At 51.0% G+C, this 16,130-nt stretch overlaps 1 protein-coding gene across 1 annotated transcript; it reads left to right on the top strand.

Moving 5' to 3' along the window:
• Positions 1-6,942: 6,942 nt before the first annotated feature.
• Positions 6,943-12,899, top strand: LRRC10B (leucine rich repeat containing 10B). Its single transcript, XM_030560848.1, has one exon. The coding sequence runs from the start codon at positions 7,468-7,470 to the stop codon at positions 8,356-8,358; it is 891 nt and encodes a 296-aa protein (XP_030416708.1). The 5' UTR covers positions 6,943-7,467; the 3' UTR covers positions 8,359-12,899.
• The last annotated feature ends 3,231 nt before the right edge of the window (positions 12,900-16,130 follow it).

Raw genomic sequence — 16,130 nt, 5'->3', positions numbered from 1 at the left:
CACACCGCTGTTACCCCTGAGCCTCTTGAGGTAAGCAGCACCGGGCTGGAGCCCACACTCTGAACCCCTCCTGCACCTCAACCCCCTGCCGTGAGCCCCCCAACCCCCTGCCGCACCCCTCCTGCACCCCAACCCCCAGCCCTGAGCCACCTGCCGCATCCCGCATGCGTTCTGCACCCCAATCCCTGCCGTGAGTCCCCCTGCACTCTGCACCCCAACCCCCTGCCCTGAGCCCCCTCCTGCACCCCACCCCCTTGCTGTGAGCCTCTTCCTGCACCCTGCACCCCTCCCACATCCCAACCCCCTGCCCTAGCCCTACATTCATGGCCCTACATACAATTTCCCCACCCCGATGTGGCCCTTGGGCCCAAAAGTTTGCCCACCCCTGCCCAAGCGTGAAGCGAGCATATGGGTGTGGAGCTGAAATGTATGCTGGTTGTTGATTTCATCTCAGAAGACAGACAGGGCTGTACATAGCTCTGAAAAAAAATTCCCTGTTACCTTTACAACCATCTGGAGTGAGACTCATTCAGAGCAAGCGTTACTCATGACAACGGATATATAAAGGACTAAGGAGGAGTTAGTACCAAAATAACTAGGCTGGGGACACAGCCACAGAGTGACTGGGGATAAGGGGAGAGCTGGCAAGGACTGAACCATGGTACACTGTTCACGGGGTGTAGGAAGGAGGCTGACCAGCTGATGGCTCATCCCGGTAGTCAGTCACAGTCATTGCCTGGAGTAAGGGCCTGCTCCAGTTCCCTTTGAAGTCAATAGACAACTGTCCATTTCCATGTGGTGGGATCGGGGCCTGAAAGCAGCGTCCACCACAGCATAGGTTCAAGAAGTAGGTCCCCGTTGTGGCTGTGTGCATACACGTACGTGTGTGTTTATGACAGGCCCTCATACAGGCCTGCGCATGATTCAGTGTTTGCGTGTGCTAGCCCTGTGCTGTGCACAAGTGCTGCTTGATATGAGTTTGCTAGTGAGAACAGGGTTAACTCCCGCCGCACTTATGCCCACAGGCTCACGTGAGCAGGCCTGGCAGAAGAAGGTGCGTGCTTGCAGCTACTGTTCTAGCCTGCACTTGGCTTGGTGTAATTAATCCTGCAAGGGGGTGCTAGTGCGCAGGCCGCTGGCTGATGAGCGGGTGAGACTGCTCTTTCTCCTTTGGCATCCTTTGCTGTGTTTAAAATGAAAATTGATCACAGCCTGAGACAATCGGTCTGTTACAGAGGCGCTTAGCACCCCCAAGGAAAGCAATGGGACTTGGTGCACAAAAGGAAGGGTGGGCTTGGAGCTGAGGCATTGGAAGACCTGGGTTCAGTACCTGGCTCTGACCCAGATGTGTGGGACCTCAGACAAGTCACTGCATTTCTCTGGGCCTCATTTCCCCATGTGTAAAATGGGGATAACAATCCTTCCTTTGCCTGTGTAGACTAGGCACACTTCAGGGGAGGGGCTGTCTCTCACTGTGTGTCTGTGCAACACCTGGCACAAGGGGTCCTGATCTCAACCAGGACTGGGACTGCTCCTGCTGTGTGTCTGTGCAGTACTTGACACAACGGGGCCCTGATCTCTGCCAGGGCAGGGACTGTCTCTCACAGTGCGTCTGTGCAGCACCTGGCACTATGGGAGCTGATTTTGGTCAGTGCCTCTAGGTGCCGCTGTAACACAAATAATAATAGCAGAGCTCAGAGCCTGTGGAATTCAGCCCCTTGGGAACTCAGGTGGGGCACCCAAAATTAATGAACGGTTCTGAGATTCTGGGGCTCCCAGTTTTGTTACAGGTTGTTTAGTGTCTGCGCACAGTGAGGAACACTGGCTGCTCCTGGGCACTTCTTGAACAGTAGCAGTTCTTGCCTCCCAGTCATTCAGTGTGTGATAGAGTAACACCCGGGCAGACGCACACACTCTCGGGCTGCACAAACAGGCAGTGGCTGTTTGTTCTGGGCAATGCACCATTAACAAGGGTGGGGCAGAATGTTGGGCTGACCCAGGGGGAAAAGGGAAGTGAGAGGCGGGCCTGACCTAGGGTGATGGGGGGGGGGGTAAAGGGGATAAGGGCAGTCCGACCCAGGCTTGTGATAGGGGGGTTGAGTGGCTGCTTGACTGATCCCCCACCCTGAAGAGTGAATTCTCAGCTCTTAAGTGAGTTCCAGTACTAGTAGTGGTGATGGGAATGGACCTCAGACTATATAGTTTAGCTAATCAAAAATATTCTAATCACATTCTTATCCCATGGTTAGTACTGAGGTATTGTGCAATGAGACGTGAGGGGCTTGGAGTCTCAGCCTCCACTACCAGAACATGGGACACTGGGTTGCCCCATTGTAGTGGCAGCACAGGAACAAACCGGACACACATTACACTCTCTCCTTACTTGGACAAAACCCCCACTGATTTGGGTCCTTAGTACAGGCTCTGTCTTTAGTCTGGCAAACTCCTGTTGACATTGGTGGGAATTTTGCCTAAGTAAGGTACAGTATCCCACATGCAATCTATGGGAGATTGTCATTGGGACAGCTGCCACTGGAGGGCTGTCTGAGTATAATTTTTCCCAGGGAAGGTCTTTTGGATGACATGGCTGATTTGAAGAGGGAACTAAGGCAGGAGAGTGGCTGGGTACAAAACACCTGGAGGGATGTGTAAGAGGCAATAAAAGATACACAACTGCTGATTGATAACTATAGCTCAGTGCATCTTTTGTCTTGGTGAGATGAGATGGGGCAAAAGTAGAGTGACCACTTGTCCCGATTTTATAGGGACAGTCCCGATTTTTGGGTCTTTTTCTTATATAGGCTCCTATTACCGCCCCCACCCCTGCCCCGATTTTTCACACTTGCTGTCTGGTCACCCTAGGCAAAACTGGAGGTAAGGGTTGGGATCTGTGGTACTAGATCAGAAGTCTTGGTTCTGCCCATGATCCTTTTCTGTGACAGCAGGGTCTCCACCTGGTACTTCAGAGCCTGGGGCTGTTAAGCTATTTCTCTAACCTGGGAATGAGGCAGGGTGTGTTGAGAATAGTGTGAATGGATCTGGAGAAGGTGTCTGTCTTCTCCTGGAGAAGGATGAGAGCTCACTGCCAGCCACAGGGAGAAGGGTAGAAAAAAGGAGAGGAGAGAAGATAAGCTCTCAGACTGAACCAAAGTAACTAGATTGTGCTGAGGAAGAGAAATTATGGCTTTTTTTAGTTATTTCTGGAGGAGAGGAGACTTAGGAATGTCAAAAGATGAGGAGATGCAACAGTTTTCATGCGCAGAACCTGGATGCAGGGAGGAGCCAGGACTTGATAATTTAAAACTCACTGAATATGAGTGAAGCAACTAGTGTACAATGTTTGGGAACATTACACAGATTTGAGGGTGACAAGGAATGAGCTGAGGGAAGGGCTAGATGCACAGCTCGTGTACATCTGCATAAATCCATTGACTATGTCCTTTCCCACCAGTCAAGGAGCCAGACTGTCATCTCCAGCAGGGCCACCAGCTCTAGGGATACGTACATGATGCAGACCTTTGCTGTATTCTCAGAATGTGGTGGACACAAGGGTCAGTGCAGGGCAGTCAAAACCCAGTATCTCAAAAGGGATAAGCATGACTGAGTCTCGGGAAGAAACCAGGCTGGGTGACGTGGTAGTTTATGGACTGTCCCTTAACAAGCACATGCATGCATGTTTGGTGTGTGTAAGCCTTTGGATACCACAGTGGTGGCATGGTATATGAAGCTACACAGAATAGAATAGCAATGCATGCATGTTTGTATATGTTGGCTGTATGAATTTTGGCACGTGTTTGTGTGCAAATGTGCATGAGTTTTCTGTGTGTATGCATGTATGTTTGGGCATGTAGGTGAATTAAATATTTGTGTATGGCATAGACTGCAAATTCAGTGTGTTTTGTGTTTGCATGTAATTTTAATTTGTATGTATGTTCTTTATGTGGGCATATTTGTGGACAAATACCATACATGTATGTATGCTTGTGTGCATATGCCCAGGTACATGGAGGTGAGTTCATTTGGTGTACAGATTTGCATGTACATGAGGTCAGCATGTTTGTGTTTGTGCCTCTTGATTTTGTAGTAGGACACAGGAACTCATGTATGTGGGCATTTCGATCTCTTGTGGGCTGCATTATGTGGGAGGAAGGGGATACTGAAAAGATACAGGATAAACCACATATGAGAGAATTTTGTTTTCAATGTGATTTGGTTGAAAATGAATGAGATGAAATGAGAAGGGTGGTGGTGGGGGAGTAAAGGCAGCTGCTGTGACCTCTGGTAACCTCTGGGCTAATTGGCTTCACTCTGTTGGGAGATCAATAAACTCTTGTCAGCACAATTCCCATTCCAGCCTCTCAAAGGACTCACAACAAACCTACCAGGCCTCTGGGTAACAAACAGAAATACCCTACCCCGAGCCAAGAGTTGGGACTGGGACACAGGCCTGATCCTTCTTTGGAATCAAGACATTCCTACAGGGAGGGGGACAAACAGGGTTTATTATTTATTAGATTGTCACTGCCAGCCATGTGCTCACAAGATACAGCTATACAAGATACAGCTATGAAGACAGTTCCACCCCTGAGGCTAAAGTGCCATAGGATTACTTGATAAAGGAATAACTCTCCTGATCTAAGGAACTTCCAGGGTACGAGCCCAACCCAAGCCATGCAAACTGTCTGCCTAATCCAAGCCATAAAAGCTGCCTGGCTTGGGAGAGCCTGCCTTTCTAAATGCCAACCTAATCCAAACCATGGGAGCTGCCTGAGTTCCAACCAACTCAAGGCTGGTTGAGTGTATGAGAGATGGTTGGGGTCTTGTGGGAGGACCTTTGTTGAGTTTGTAAGGAAGAGTGATTTTGTGCATGCACAGGAAAGCTGGTTGGGTGTATGCTGGAGGTTGTGGGTTGGATGTGAGTGTGGGGGGTGGATTAGGTGGAAGGCGAAGACAGAAGTGGTGTAGTGCTGTATGTATGAGTTGGTTGAGGGTGTAGAGGATAAGGATTGATGGGTCCTATTTTGTACACCTGGCTGTGTGAGCAGGGATTGTTAGTGTGGTTTGAGGTGTGCCCAGGGGGTTGCCATATGAAGGAGAAAGGACTGGTCAGATAATTCTAGGAGACTGAAATCCCATGAGATCGAATGCCATTAATAGGCTGATGACCCTCAGCTCTACATCTCTAGTGCAGGGGATGGCACTGATGTGTCTGAAGGAACCTGGACAAAAGGAAGCTGGTTTCAGTTAAACCCAGGGAAGAGGGTACCCCAGGTAATGTTAGTAGGAAAAGGAAAACTTTCTGATGCAGTGGCATTTGCAGTGGCACTTGCCAAGCAGTCACGACAGTGACAAGTCTTGGGGTGCTCATCACTACTCCTGGATACACAACAAGAGTAGCCAGGGATATCTTCTTCCTGCTTTGACTAACCAGAAGACTCTCTGTTGCAAAGGGGTGTGTATCTGTGAGGGAGTTGTAGAAAGGTGTGCGCATAGGATGTAGCAGAAGTAGGTTTGGCAGTGGTGGTATGCAGGGAGACCTGCGGTGGGTGTAGTGGGGGGGAGTTTATCAGAGTAGCAAGGAGGGGAGTTGTGTGGTGGCTATAGGTGGGGAGTCCCTCAGTGTAGCTGGGAAGGGGATGGTGTAGGGGCTGCAGGAGGGGAAGGGAGTTCCTCAGTGGAGCTGGAGAGGGGGTTGTGTGGTGGCTGTAGCTGGGGTGGAGAGGATGTGCGGTGGTTGTTGGAGGGTAGGGAATCTCGCCATAGAGCTGTGCTGGGGTTATGCAGTGAGTGTAGCAGGGGAAGTGGTTGTGTGATGGGTGCAGCTGGGGTGTGATGGCTGTTGGAGGGTAGGGAGTCTCTCAGTGGAGCTGGGCTGGGGTTGTGTGGTGGCTGTAGGAAGACAGGGAGTCTGTATAGTGTGGGAAGGGGTTGTGTGGCTGGTGTAGTATGGGAAGGGGTTGTGCAATGGGTGTAGCTGGGGTGTGGGGGTTGTGTGGTGGCTGTTAGAGGATAGGGAGTCTCTCAGTGGAGCTGGGCTGGGGTTGTGTGGTGGCTGTAGGAAGACAGGGAGTCTGTGTAGTGTGGGAAGGGGTTGTGTGGCTGGTGTAGTGTGGGAAGGGGTTGTGCAATGGGTGTAGCTGGGGTGTGGGGGTTGTGGGGTGGCTGTTAGAGGGTAGGGAGTCTCTCAGTGGAGCTGGGCTGGTGTGTGGTGGCTGTAGGAAGACAAGGGGTTGTGTGGCTGGTGTAGTGTGGGAAGGGGTTGTGCAATGGGTGTGGGGGTTGTGTGGTGGCTGCTGGAGGGTAGGGAGTCTCTCAGTGGAGCTGGGCTGGGGTTGTGCAATGGGTGTAGCTGTGGTGTGGGGGTTGTGGGGTGGCTGTTGGAGGGGAGTCTCTCAGTGGAGCTGGGCTGGGGTTGTGCAATGGGTGTAGCTGGGGTATGGGGGTTGTGGGGTGGCTGTTGGAGGGTAGGGGTTGTGGGATGGGTGTAGCTGGGGTGTGGGGGTTGTGGGGTGGCTGTTGGAGGGTAGGGAGTCTCTCAGTGGAGCTGCGCTGGGGTTGTGCAATGGGTGTACTAGGGGAAGGGGTGCAGTGGGTGAGCCTAGGGCTGTAGCCCTGGGGTGTCGGTGCCCTGTGGGGACACGGGTTCTGGGGGACGGGCCCCGAGTGTATCCGAGGCTGTACACCCGGGGGAGGGGGGCGAGGCACGTGTCAGGTGCGAGCGAGCCCGCGCCGGGTATAAGCAGGACCGCAGCAGCCGGCCTCGGGAATGGGCGTGTCATAGGGGCGGGGCCTGAGGACAGCCCGCCCCCGCCTGCCCGAGCGGCTCCGCCATAGGCGGGCTGTCCAGCGTGGGGGTTGCCATGGAGACGAGTCGCTAGGCGCCGGGTGTGTGGGAGCCGAGCTCAGACCGAGCCGGGAGCCCCGGAGCGAGAGGCCGGGAGGCACCGGGGGCCGCGCTGCGCCAGGGCCGGCGCCACGCGGGGGGGAGGCCGATCCCGGGTAGGGGCAGGCTGCTAGCCCCGGGAGGGCCATCCAGGAGGCACCGGTCCGGCCCTGGCAGGGGGATCCCGGAGCTCTGGTCCTAGTCCCGGGAGGCTGATCTGGGGGCACCGGCCCCATAGTCGGGAGGCTGTTGGGGGGCCCTGGTCCCGGCCCTGGCAGGAGGAGGCGAGCGGGCACCAGCCCCAACCCCGGCACAGGGCACCCAAGGGGGGCACGTGGCCCAGTCCCGGGAGGGCGATCCAGGGGGCACCAGTCCCAGCCCTGGCCGGAGGGGTGCAAGGGGGCACCAGTCCCAGCTCCGGGAGTCTGGTCGGTCCCAACCCTGACGGGGGGATCCGTGGGGGGGAACACTGCTCTTAGTCCCAGGAGACCAATCCAGGGGGCACCAGGTTAGTTGGTGGTCATGTTCCCTGTGGGCTGCCCCGCTGGAGGCGGTGGCTCTCGTTCTCCCAGCAGCCCTTGGCCATGAGAATGGGCAGCGCAGGGTCCTCAGGCAGGGAGGAACGGCTGCCATCGGGTGCGGAGGAGCAGTTGAGTGGTGGGGATCAGACACTGGAGCTGACCGGGCGGCACCTGAAGCGGCTGCCAGGCCCAGTGTGTGCCCTGGGCAGCCTGCAGAAGCTCTACATCAGTGGCACGGGGTTGCGGGAGCTGCCCGAGGAGATCGAGGGACTGCGGGAGTTGCGCATCCTGGCACTGGACTTCAACAAGCTGGAGGAGGTGCCTGAGGCACTATGCCGCCTACCCCGTCTCACCCGCCTCTACCTGGGCAGCAACCGCCTCTTTGGCCTCCCTGCAGAATTTGCCCAGCTCCAGACTCTGCGCTGCTTGTGGATTGAGAACAACTACCTGTACCATTTCCCTCGGGTCTTGCTCCAGATGCCTGCACTGCAGTCCTTGCAGATGGGTGACAATCGACTCCGAGCGCTGCCGGGCAGCCTGCCACGTATGACTGGCCTCCGGGGACTCTGGCTGTATGGGAATCGCTTTGAGGAGTTCCCACAGCCCCTGCTCCGCATGTCACAGCTCCATATCCTTGACCTAGACCGCAACAAGATCATCGATTTCCCAGACCTGGTCCACCTGAAAGGGTTACGGCTCTTTTCCTATGACCATAATCCAGTTAAAGCACCACCCTGTGTGGCTGACACTGTCACCCTTGTAGGTGATGGGGCCCAGGAGCTGATGGAGGCCAGGGAGGAACGTCTCCAGAGCCTGCGGGAGCAGGATGAGCAGGATGAGCAGGAGGAGAATGGCTCAGAAGCCATGCAGGGCACCCTGAGGAACGACTCCTCTCTGCTAGAGGATGCTGAAGGCAGTTTCTCTGCCCTGGAATGCTCCCCAGAAGAAACATGAGAATGGGCACTACAACAACATGGTTGCTGCTCAGAAAATCTGGTGGACACTGGTGGGCTGGCAGATCCGCTTCTGCGCTGCAAGGGGTGAGAGTTTGCATGGACCATCTCTGGCCTTGAGTAGCCACAGTCTCCCAACTAGGGTCATGGGTAACTACCAGTCCAGGGAGTCATTATCTTCTTGCATGAGACAGGAAAACCATGAATCAAAAGGGTGCTGTTTCCTTGCTGGGACCACAGACAGCAAAGAGGAGCATCATCTATCTGCAGGAGTTCTGGGCAATCACTGCACCCCTGAGGCATCCTGCATAGCCACAGGACGTGGGGGTTGGCAGGGTTGAAACCACAATGCTGTTGTGTTGGATAATCCCATTGGACCAGCTCTGTGGGAGGATGGTCCCTGTATGAGATGGGCATTGATAAGAGCTGGCCTTCTCAGAACAGCCAGCCTGTGGTGGAAGCCTGGAATTGAAAGGACTTTAATGTGACAATCTGTGGCTGTTTGGTTAGGTATCTGTGAGTGATCCCTGCTCCTAGCCATCCAGTCCATTGCCACGGGACTCAGATGCAAGACAGGAAAAAGCCATGCTGTTTGGTCTGGTGGGTTTTTTTAATTCCCTTGGACTCCACACCCTGGAGTGCTACAGGGTTCAAGTATGAACAGAAAAACTTCTCACATCCTAGAGATTCCTGTTCTGCTACTGGAATTAGACTCAGAGAGAAACGTCTCCCAAGCTGCTCCTTCCAGCTGTCAGCTTTGAAAAGAAGCTGACAGGAAAGCCTTGTTTGTGCGCAGCGCTCCCTCTCTGGCCTGGAAAGGGTTTTTGCCTCCGCTCTTTGTATGGTGGGAAAAGGAGCCCTGTGCGCTGCTTTGCAGGCTGCCTGGACTTTCCATTCCCTTAAATGGGCACAGAAGCAAAAGCTGGTATGAACTGGGCCACCAGGACTGTGTGCGTCTGGGGCATTGGGGTGGCAGCAGCAGGACTCTCTCTGCTTTCCTCCTGGTGGTGGCAGGCTCGTTCTCCCAGTCCCCCTGGGGGCTAGATTTGTACCAAATCTAAGCAATAAAAAGTAGAAAACTGAGAAAATCTGGTAGTGAGAGAAAGAGGCTCCCAGGCTGATTCTCAGGGAGGCTGCTTTGGGAGGCTGCTGTCAGGATGGTTTATTTGGAAAGAGTATGTAAACAGAATCATATGGCCTGGGGAAAGGGAACTGGGTTCTCAAGCATCTGTGTTATTTTTAACATTTTGGGGAATCCTGTATCCTCTCTCTATCCGTCTCTGAACTGTACTGTCTTCTCTGCACTCTTTCTCGCTCTACTCCATCCCTCCCCCTGCTGCTATCATCTGTGACTCCCTCTGCAGTGCTGCTCCTCCCTCACTTGGAGCTAGGTCCATTCTCTTTCCCTCCTTTCCATATCTCTCTTTGAGCTCCCCTCCACAGCTCTCTCTCCATCTCTTCCCCTCCACACTTCCCTGGGCTGTGTTCACTCTCAGCCCAGCTTCAATCTCAATAACATTATTGGCACGGCAAAGTATACCAGTGTTGCCAAAGTTAATACACTTTGTCAAATCTCTGTGCCTTGGTCAGGGTTTTAGAGGAGTAACTGGGTTTTATACCATGTGGCCACTATGATCTATTGTGAATTTGCTGGCTAGGGGCCAGGTAGCATTAAGACATTTCCACTGTCTTTTTCCTTTCGCTCAAAGTTATGTCATTTTTCTTCTTTGCTTTGCCGCAAAGAGTCTTGCTATTTCTGATCACTTGGAAAAGTCTCTTCCTCTTCTTTTGGATCTCATGCAGCACAATAAAAAGTGCCTGACAGTTTCAGTCTCTCCTGTCACTGTGGGGTACAAAATTGCCCATCCCTGGGTTTCTAGTGGAAAGTGTCCTGGCTTCCATTTTTGCTTTGGGATCACTGCTTCAATACTTGGTGAGAGCACAGCTCTGTTTTACACATTGTCCTGTAGACAGGGGGTCTGCTAGTGTTAAAGGAGCTAGAGCAATCTAGCTGCTTGTGTTGATGATGTTCTCTAATCCCAGTAGCCAACATACTTTTCTTTTTTGGGGGCTTCATGCAGTGTCTGGAAGAAGGTGGGAAGATGCTGCCTGTGTAAAAGTGGAGGGTGATTTTAGCAGTGGTTATGATGTCCCTTCCAGTGCAACCTGTGTGCCAATTGCTGTACTCCACACTCCCCACCCATAAAGGTCTAGCAGTAGCTTTATCTGTGGGTTGAAGGTAGCCAGAGGATTTTAAAGATCTGTAGCACATCCTGTAGCCAGTTGGGCCCTTCCTGCTGCATGACTGTGAGGCCAAGGTGTGGCTCATTCAGGTGGGTTCTGCTGGTGTCTGCAGAGTAACATTTTAATTTGCTTTGGGGCTTTAAGCCTGTGATTTTTTGGTCTTTTCTAGGCTGAACTGACGGGGCCTGTGTGCTGCTGTAGCAGGTGTCTCTGTAGCAGGTTCAGGTGCCTTGGATGGGGATTAATCTGCCCAGTACTGATAACAGGAACAGTATGACTCGTGTCTCTCAGAACTGCTCTGTTCTCTCTGTGTCATTTTTGCTCCGGGGGCTGAATTGGTCTGTGTGACTAGGGGAGGCCCAAACTGCATGGTCTCGGTCCCGGAGCTGGCCCACCTGCACCTGAAAACTACGTCCTCCCTCTCTGTTCTGTCTGAGCCATGGGGTCTCTCGTTCTGAGCCGTGCTCCCTCTGTCTCTCTTTCAGTGGTGTCCTCGCTCGCTCACTCCCACCTATTTGAAAAGCCCTTGTGGCACCTGAGGATGTGCCATCCCAGCCGCATACCCGTGGTCATGAGTAGAGAGGCTGGAAGGACAGGACAGGCTTGGGCAGACATGGGCGGTGAGAGAGGCTGACTCAAGCTGCTGTTTTAAAAATGGATTCTAATTGTGCTATCGAAATGATGGCGGGTGGAGGGGAAGACAATGACTCCTGACAGTTACAGCCCTTAGTGCTTCCCTGGCCCTTGTATTTCAAAGGACTGTACTGATCTGAGCTTCAGAGTTCTCCTGCCTCTTCCCCCCCTTCCCCACTGTGAGTTAGGGGTGTATTGCATGTTATCCCTGTAGCACTCCGCAGTGATCTCCCTTCTAAGCCCACTACTGCTGCCTGCCCTAGCTAGCTCTGTGCACTGGGGCATGCCTGCCTGAGGCTTAGCACACACATGGGTCTATTAAGCTGAGTACACTGAGGCTAAACTCCTGCCTGGGAAGGGCCTTTTATTGCTGATTGTCCAGACTCCGATGAAATTGGTGGTGGGGATTCCTGTACCTCTCAGAGGTGTTTTGTTTACCGAGATCAGCAATGTTGCTTGACTGGAGTTGTTAATTCATTCCCCTCTTCCTCCTGTTTCCAGTCATTTCTCTGCTCTCTTTCTCTTAATCAGCTTCAAGTGGTTTTATTAGACTTCTTAAGGGAACAATTTCAAATGATTTCCTTTGCCGTTTCTTATAGCAACATCCGGACTCAGCAAGAGGCTGCCAGGTTGGGGGAGGGGATTGAGACACGAGTTACCTTCCTCCCCCTCTGCCAGATGGGGACACTGGACTGGCGGCAGCTGCTGAGTCAGCCCAGGAATCTTGTGTATGTGTATCAAGAATGCAGGTACCCATAGGAACATTGCTTGTGCTAAGGGCTGACTCGCCCTGATTATCTTAATCCTCAGCCTTACTGAGCATGAAGTCTAAATCCTACTGCCCATTTGTGATGGTGAAGTGAATTTCTGCTCTTCTGCTCCAGCCAGGAGGAGGGAAGGTCTTCAGTCTTCCAAAGACTGGATCAGAGCAGTGAGTCTATCTCATCTGGTATTTCACCTCCTTGAGGCATCAGAGCAGATCAGTGATCAGCTGGGCCAATCTCTCCTCCTTGTTATAGTATAATAGATCTGTGGTCTGTCTAGTCTGGTATCCTGCCCCTGGCAGTAGCCAGTATGCTCCTCCGCATGTTAAATCTAATTGTGCAATATCATAGCAAGGCGGTAGGGGGTGATAATGTTTCCCGATCCCAGATGGTGATCAGCTTTCACTGAAGCATAAGAACCTGTGGATCTCACTGAGCTCTTTTCCCCCATCACATCATGCAGCAGTGAGTTTCACAAGTTACTTGTTGGAACAGCTAAAGACTGTTTTTGTGGAACAGTCCAAAGACTTTAGACCAAAGGTTTAAATTTTTTATTCTAAAAACAGTCAGAGTTGCAAGACGTTTTAACTAGAGATGGTCAAAAAATGTTCAAATGAGACAGTTTTCTCAAAACTTTCTGCAGGAGCACAGGGATTTTGACAATGTTGTTAAGAAATAAAAAATAGAATTGAAGTGTTTCGTCAAAGTAGAATGTTTTGACCTTATTGAAATGGAACATTTTGATTTTTCATTTTGAAATGACTTTATTTGGAAATTTATTTTGTATTATATCATTAACATATACACGTTTTCAAAAGTCAAAATCTGAACGAAATGTTTTGTTTGACCTGCAACTAAATTTTTTTGAAAATTTTATTTCACTGGAAATTTCACATTGTTTTGTTTTCATGTTGGTGTGGCGCAAAACCAAATTTTGAAATGTTGGAATTTCCTGCAGAATAAAAGGGCTGCGTTTCAGCCAGCTCCAGTTGTAACCAATAAGACTGCAGTATGTAAATGAACTAAAGTCAAGTGCACTGAGGGTTACCAAATGTTTGTGAGTTGTGAAGTTCCAGAATTATGTCGAGATCTGGGAGGCCTCTGTCTAGGGTTTCATCCGCTGTTGGCTTTGTTGTCTATGTATCAGGTATGACACAGCTATGCTGCCCGGTATCATAAGTTCACATTCCAGCTGGGTTGACTTAGCCTTTTTTCTGAAAGAGAGAAACTGAGCACCAGGCATTAATCGGAGTGGTCCGATCTGCTCTGTATGGACATTAAGGCTCCCAGGCACTTTTATAAAATTAGGATTTTCCCCTGCTCTCTGGTGTTCTAGCACAGTGGTTCTCAACTAGGGGTACGTGTACCCCCTGGGCGTACACAGAGGTCTTCCGGGGGTACATCAGCTTATCTAGATATTTGCCTAGTTTTATAACAGGCTACATAAAGAGCACTAGCAAAGTCAGTGCAAACTAAAATTTCATACGTCTTGTTTATACTGCTCTATATACTATACACTGAAATATAAGAACAATATTTATATTCCAATTGATTTATAATTATATGGTAAAAATGAGAAAGTCAGCAATTTTTCAGTAATATGCTGTGACACTTTTGTATGTTTATGTTTGATTTTGTAAGCAAGTAGTGTGAGGTGAAACTTGAGGGTATGCAAGACAAATCCCATCCCTGAAAGGGGTGCAGTCACTGTTCTAGAGTGTGCTATATCCTGGCTGGATCCCATCTTTCAGAGGTGCTATCTGAATGGTTTATAGCAGGGGAATTTTTTGGTCAAGGTATAGTCAAGGTCCGGACTCCAGAGAAACATTTTTCACACCTCAGTAACAATAATAATAATTAAATAAAAAGATTTCATGGTCTGTTCAAAAGCCTCTGGCAGTCTGGATTTGGCTCACGGTCTGCCTATTGACTGCCCCGGTTCATAATGTCTGAAGTGCTTTGGGTTTGAAGACGCTATAGTAATACAAGATAGTGGCATTCACACCTCTATGTACGAATGAGACAACCTGCATGTATAGAGAGTGGCATGTATGCACACCACTGCTTTCTACTGAATAAAATCAGAAATGGTTTTCTGTATGTCAGAGGCACTCTACTGCTGATATCTAAGGGAGATTCCCCTTTAGCTCAAGGAGCAGGCATCTATGCTTTTTGAAGCAGGAGATCTGAGTTCTAACCGCTCTATCACTTTGAAGGTCTGATTGGCCCCCGTGTGCAACATAATGACAAACACAAAGTTCATAGATGGCCACATTTTTGTTGCAGTCCCATAGAAAGGCATTTGGATGCTGAAATAACACAATTTCCCCTCCTTCTTGCCCTGCTTTTTTGTAGGGACGATTACTTCTGCTGCTCCCCAGGTCTTCTGCCTGGCTGCCCTGTGCTACCACCATGAGTCTGACTTCCCCAGGCTCCCTCCGTCTGGCTGCCAGCGCTGTGCTTCCCTTGTGGCATTAGACTGCCTATTTTTCACTCCCTTGGAGGTGTGACAAAGTTCCTCCTCTACCTTGGTGGGTCCTGCGCTTATTTGGCAGATTTGCTCACCTCAGTGATCTTCCCCACAGTCTGGGTCAACTTCTCCTGTGTCTGATCAGGAGTTGGGAGGTTTGGGGGGAACCCGGGCCCGCCCTCTACTCCGGGTTCCAGCCCAGGGCCCTGTGGATTGCAGCTGTCTATAGTGCCTCCTGTAACAGCTGCATGACAGCTACAACTCCCTGGGCTACTTCCCCATGGCCTCCTCCAAATACCTTCTTTACCCTCACCACAGGACCTTCCTCCTGGTGTCTGATAACGCTTGTACTCCTTAGTCCTCCAGCAGCTCTCCCTCTCCCTCTCCCTCTCCCTCTCAGCTCCTTGCACCTCTTGCTCCCTGCTCCTCACACACACTTCCTCTCCTCTGGCTCCCCGTCGCCTGACTGGAGTGAGCTCCTTTTTAAACACAGGTGCCCTGATTAGCCTGCCTTGATTGGCTGCAGGTGTTCTAATCAGCCTGTCTGCCTTAATTGGTTCTAGCAGGTTCCTGATTACTCTAGTGCAGACCCTGCTCTGGTCACTCAGGAAACAGAAAACTGCTCATCCAGTGCCCAGTATATTTGCCCTCTACCAGACTCCTGTACCCCACTGGTTTGGATCTGTCACAGAGGGCATTAGCTGGAGGGAGTCGAGAGAGGTTCCACAAAAGCAATGGGATCCAATCTGGGTGGCCGGTTTCAGGCACAACAATTGCTTCTGCACAGTGATCAGGATTGGGCCTGCATTCCAGGAGAGCATTTGCAGGTCTGGTCATGAGCTAATCTGACGCTGCAGGAATACAAGTGAGACTTCACAGCCCTAGCACTGTATGCAAATAGCTTCGGCACGTGTGCATCTTTGGGTCACAGTATAGAGAATAGGATTTGTAAGTGGCATATTCTCCAATATCCAGCGTGCACTGCTTTGTGTCTTGTTTTAATCACAGTTGTTCGGAGCATGCTTCTGTTTCCATCTGCTCCTGCTGACTGCAAACATAAGGCAGCCTAGGAGAGAGGAAGTCTCTCTTTAGAAGGGCATGATTCTGAAAGGTTCAGGGTAAACAAAACTAGCAGGTTCATTGCAAAAGGGATTAGCACATTTTGTTACCTCTCCCTTCAGAGACCCTTCGATGTACAATGTCTGCTGGAAGAGAAATATGAATCAGTCACATTGACTGTGGCAAGTGGGTTCGTATGACCATTCTGCTCTTTACACTGCAATGATCCAAGCATACACAAGCCCTGATTCTCAGAAGGTATCAGCTGGTCTAGTTCCATTGACATCAATGCAGCTACACCAATTTACCCTAGCTGATGTTCTGGCTCGCAACGTATACTGAGAAGTCTCGATGTCTTAGGGCAATGATCCCCCTACGCCCAGTGGTCATAGGAGGCAATATACAAATCCCTAACTTTCTTGGGTTTCAATCTTGGGCCATATTTGGTACTCTGGCTTCTGAGGTAGAGGTGTTTGTGCTGTTCTAGTAGGTGATATTGGTGTGGCTGGCACCGTGCGCATTGTCATAGCGATTCACAAATTGTATGTGCAATAGGAGATGCAAGGTTTGGGAACACTGGCCGAGGGCTTTTTATCTGCATCT

The sequence above is a fragment of the Gopherus evgoodei genome, chromosome 4, assembly GCF_007399415.2.
Source record: "Gopherus evgoodei ecotype Sinaloan lineage chromosome 4, rGopEvg1_v1.p, whole genome shotgun sequence".
In the NCBI taxonomy this organism is placed as follows: domain Eukaryota; kingdom Metazoa; phylum Chordata; order Testudines; family Testudinidae; genus Gopherus; species Gopherus evgoodei.
The sequence above is the reverse complement of the archived record's forward strand: the minus strand, read 5'-3'. Positions and strand labels throughout refer to the sequence as shown.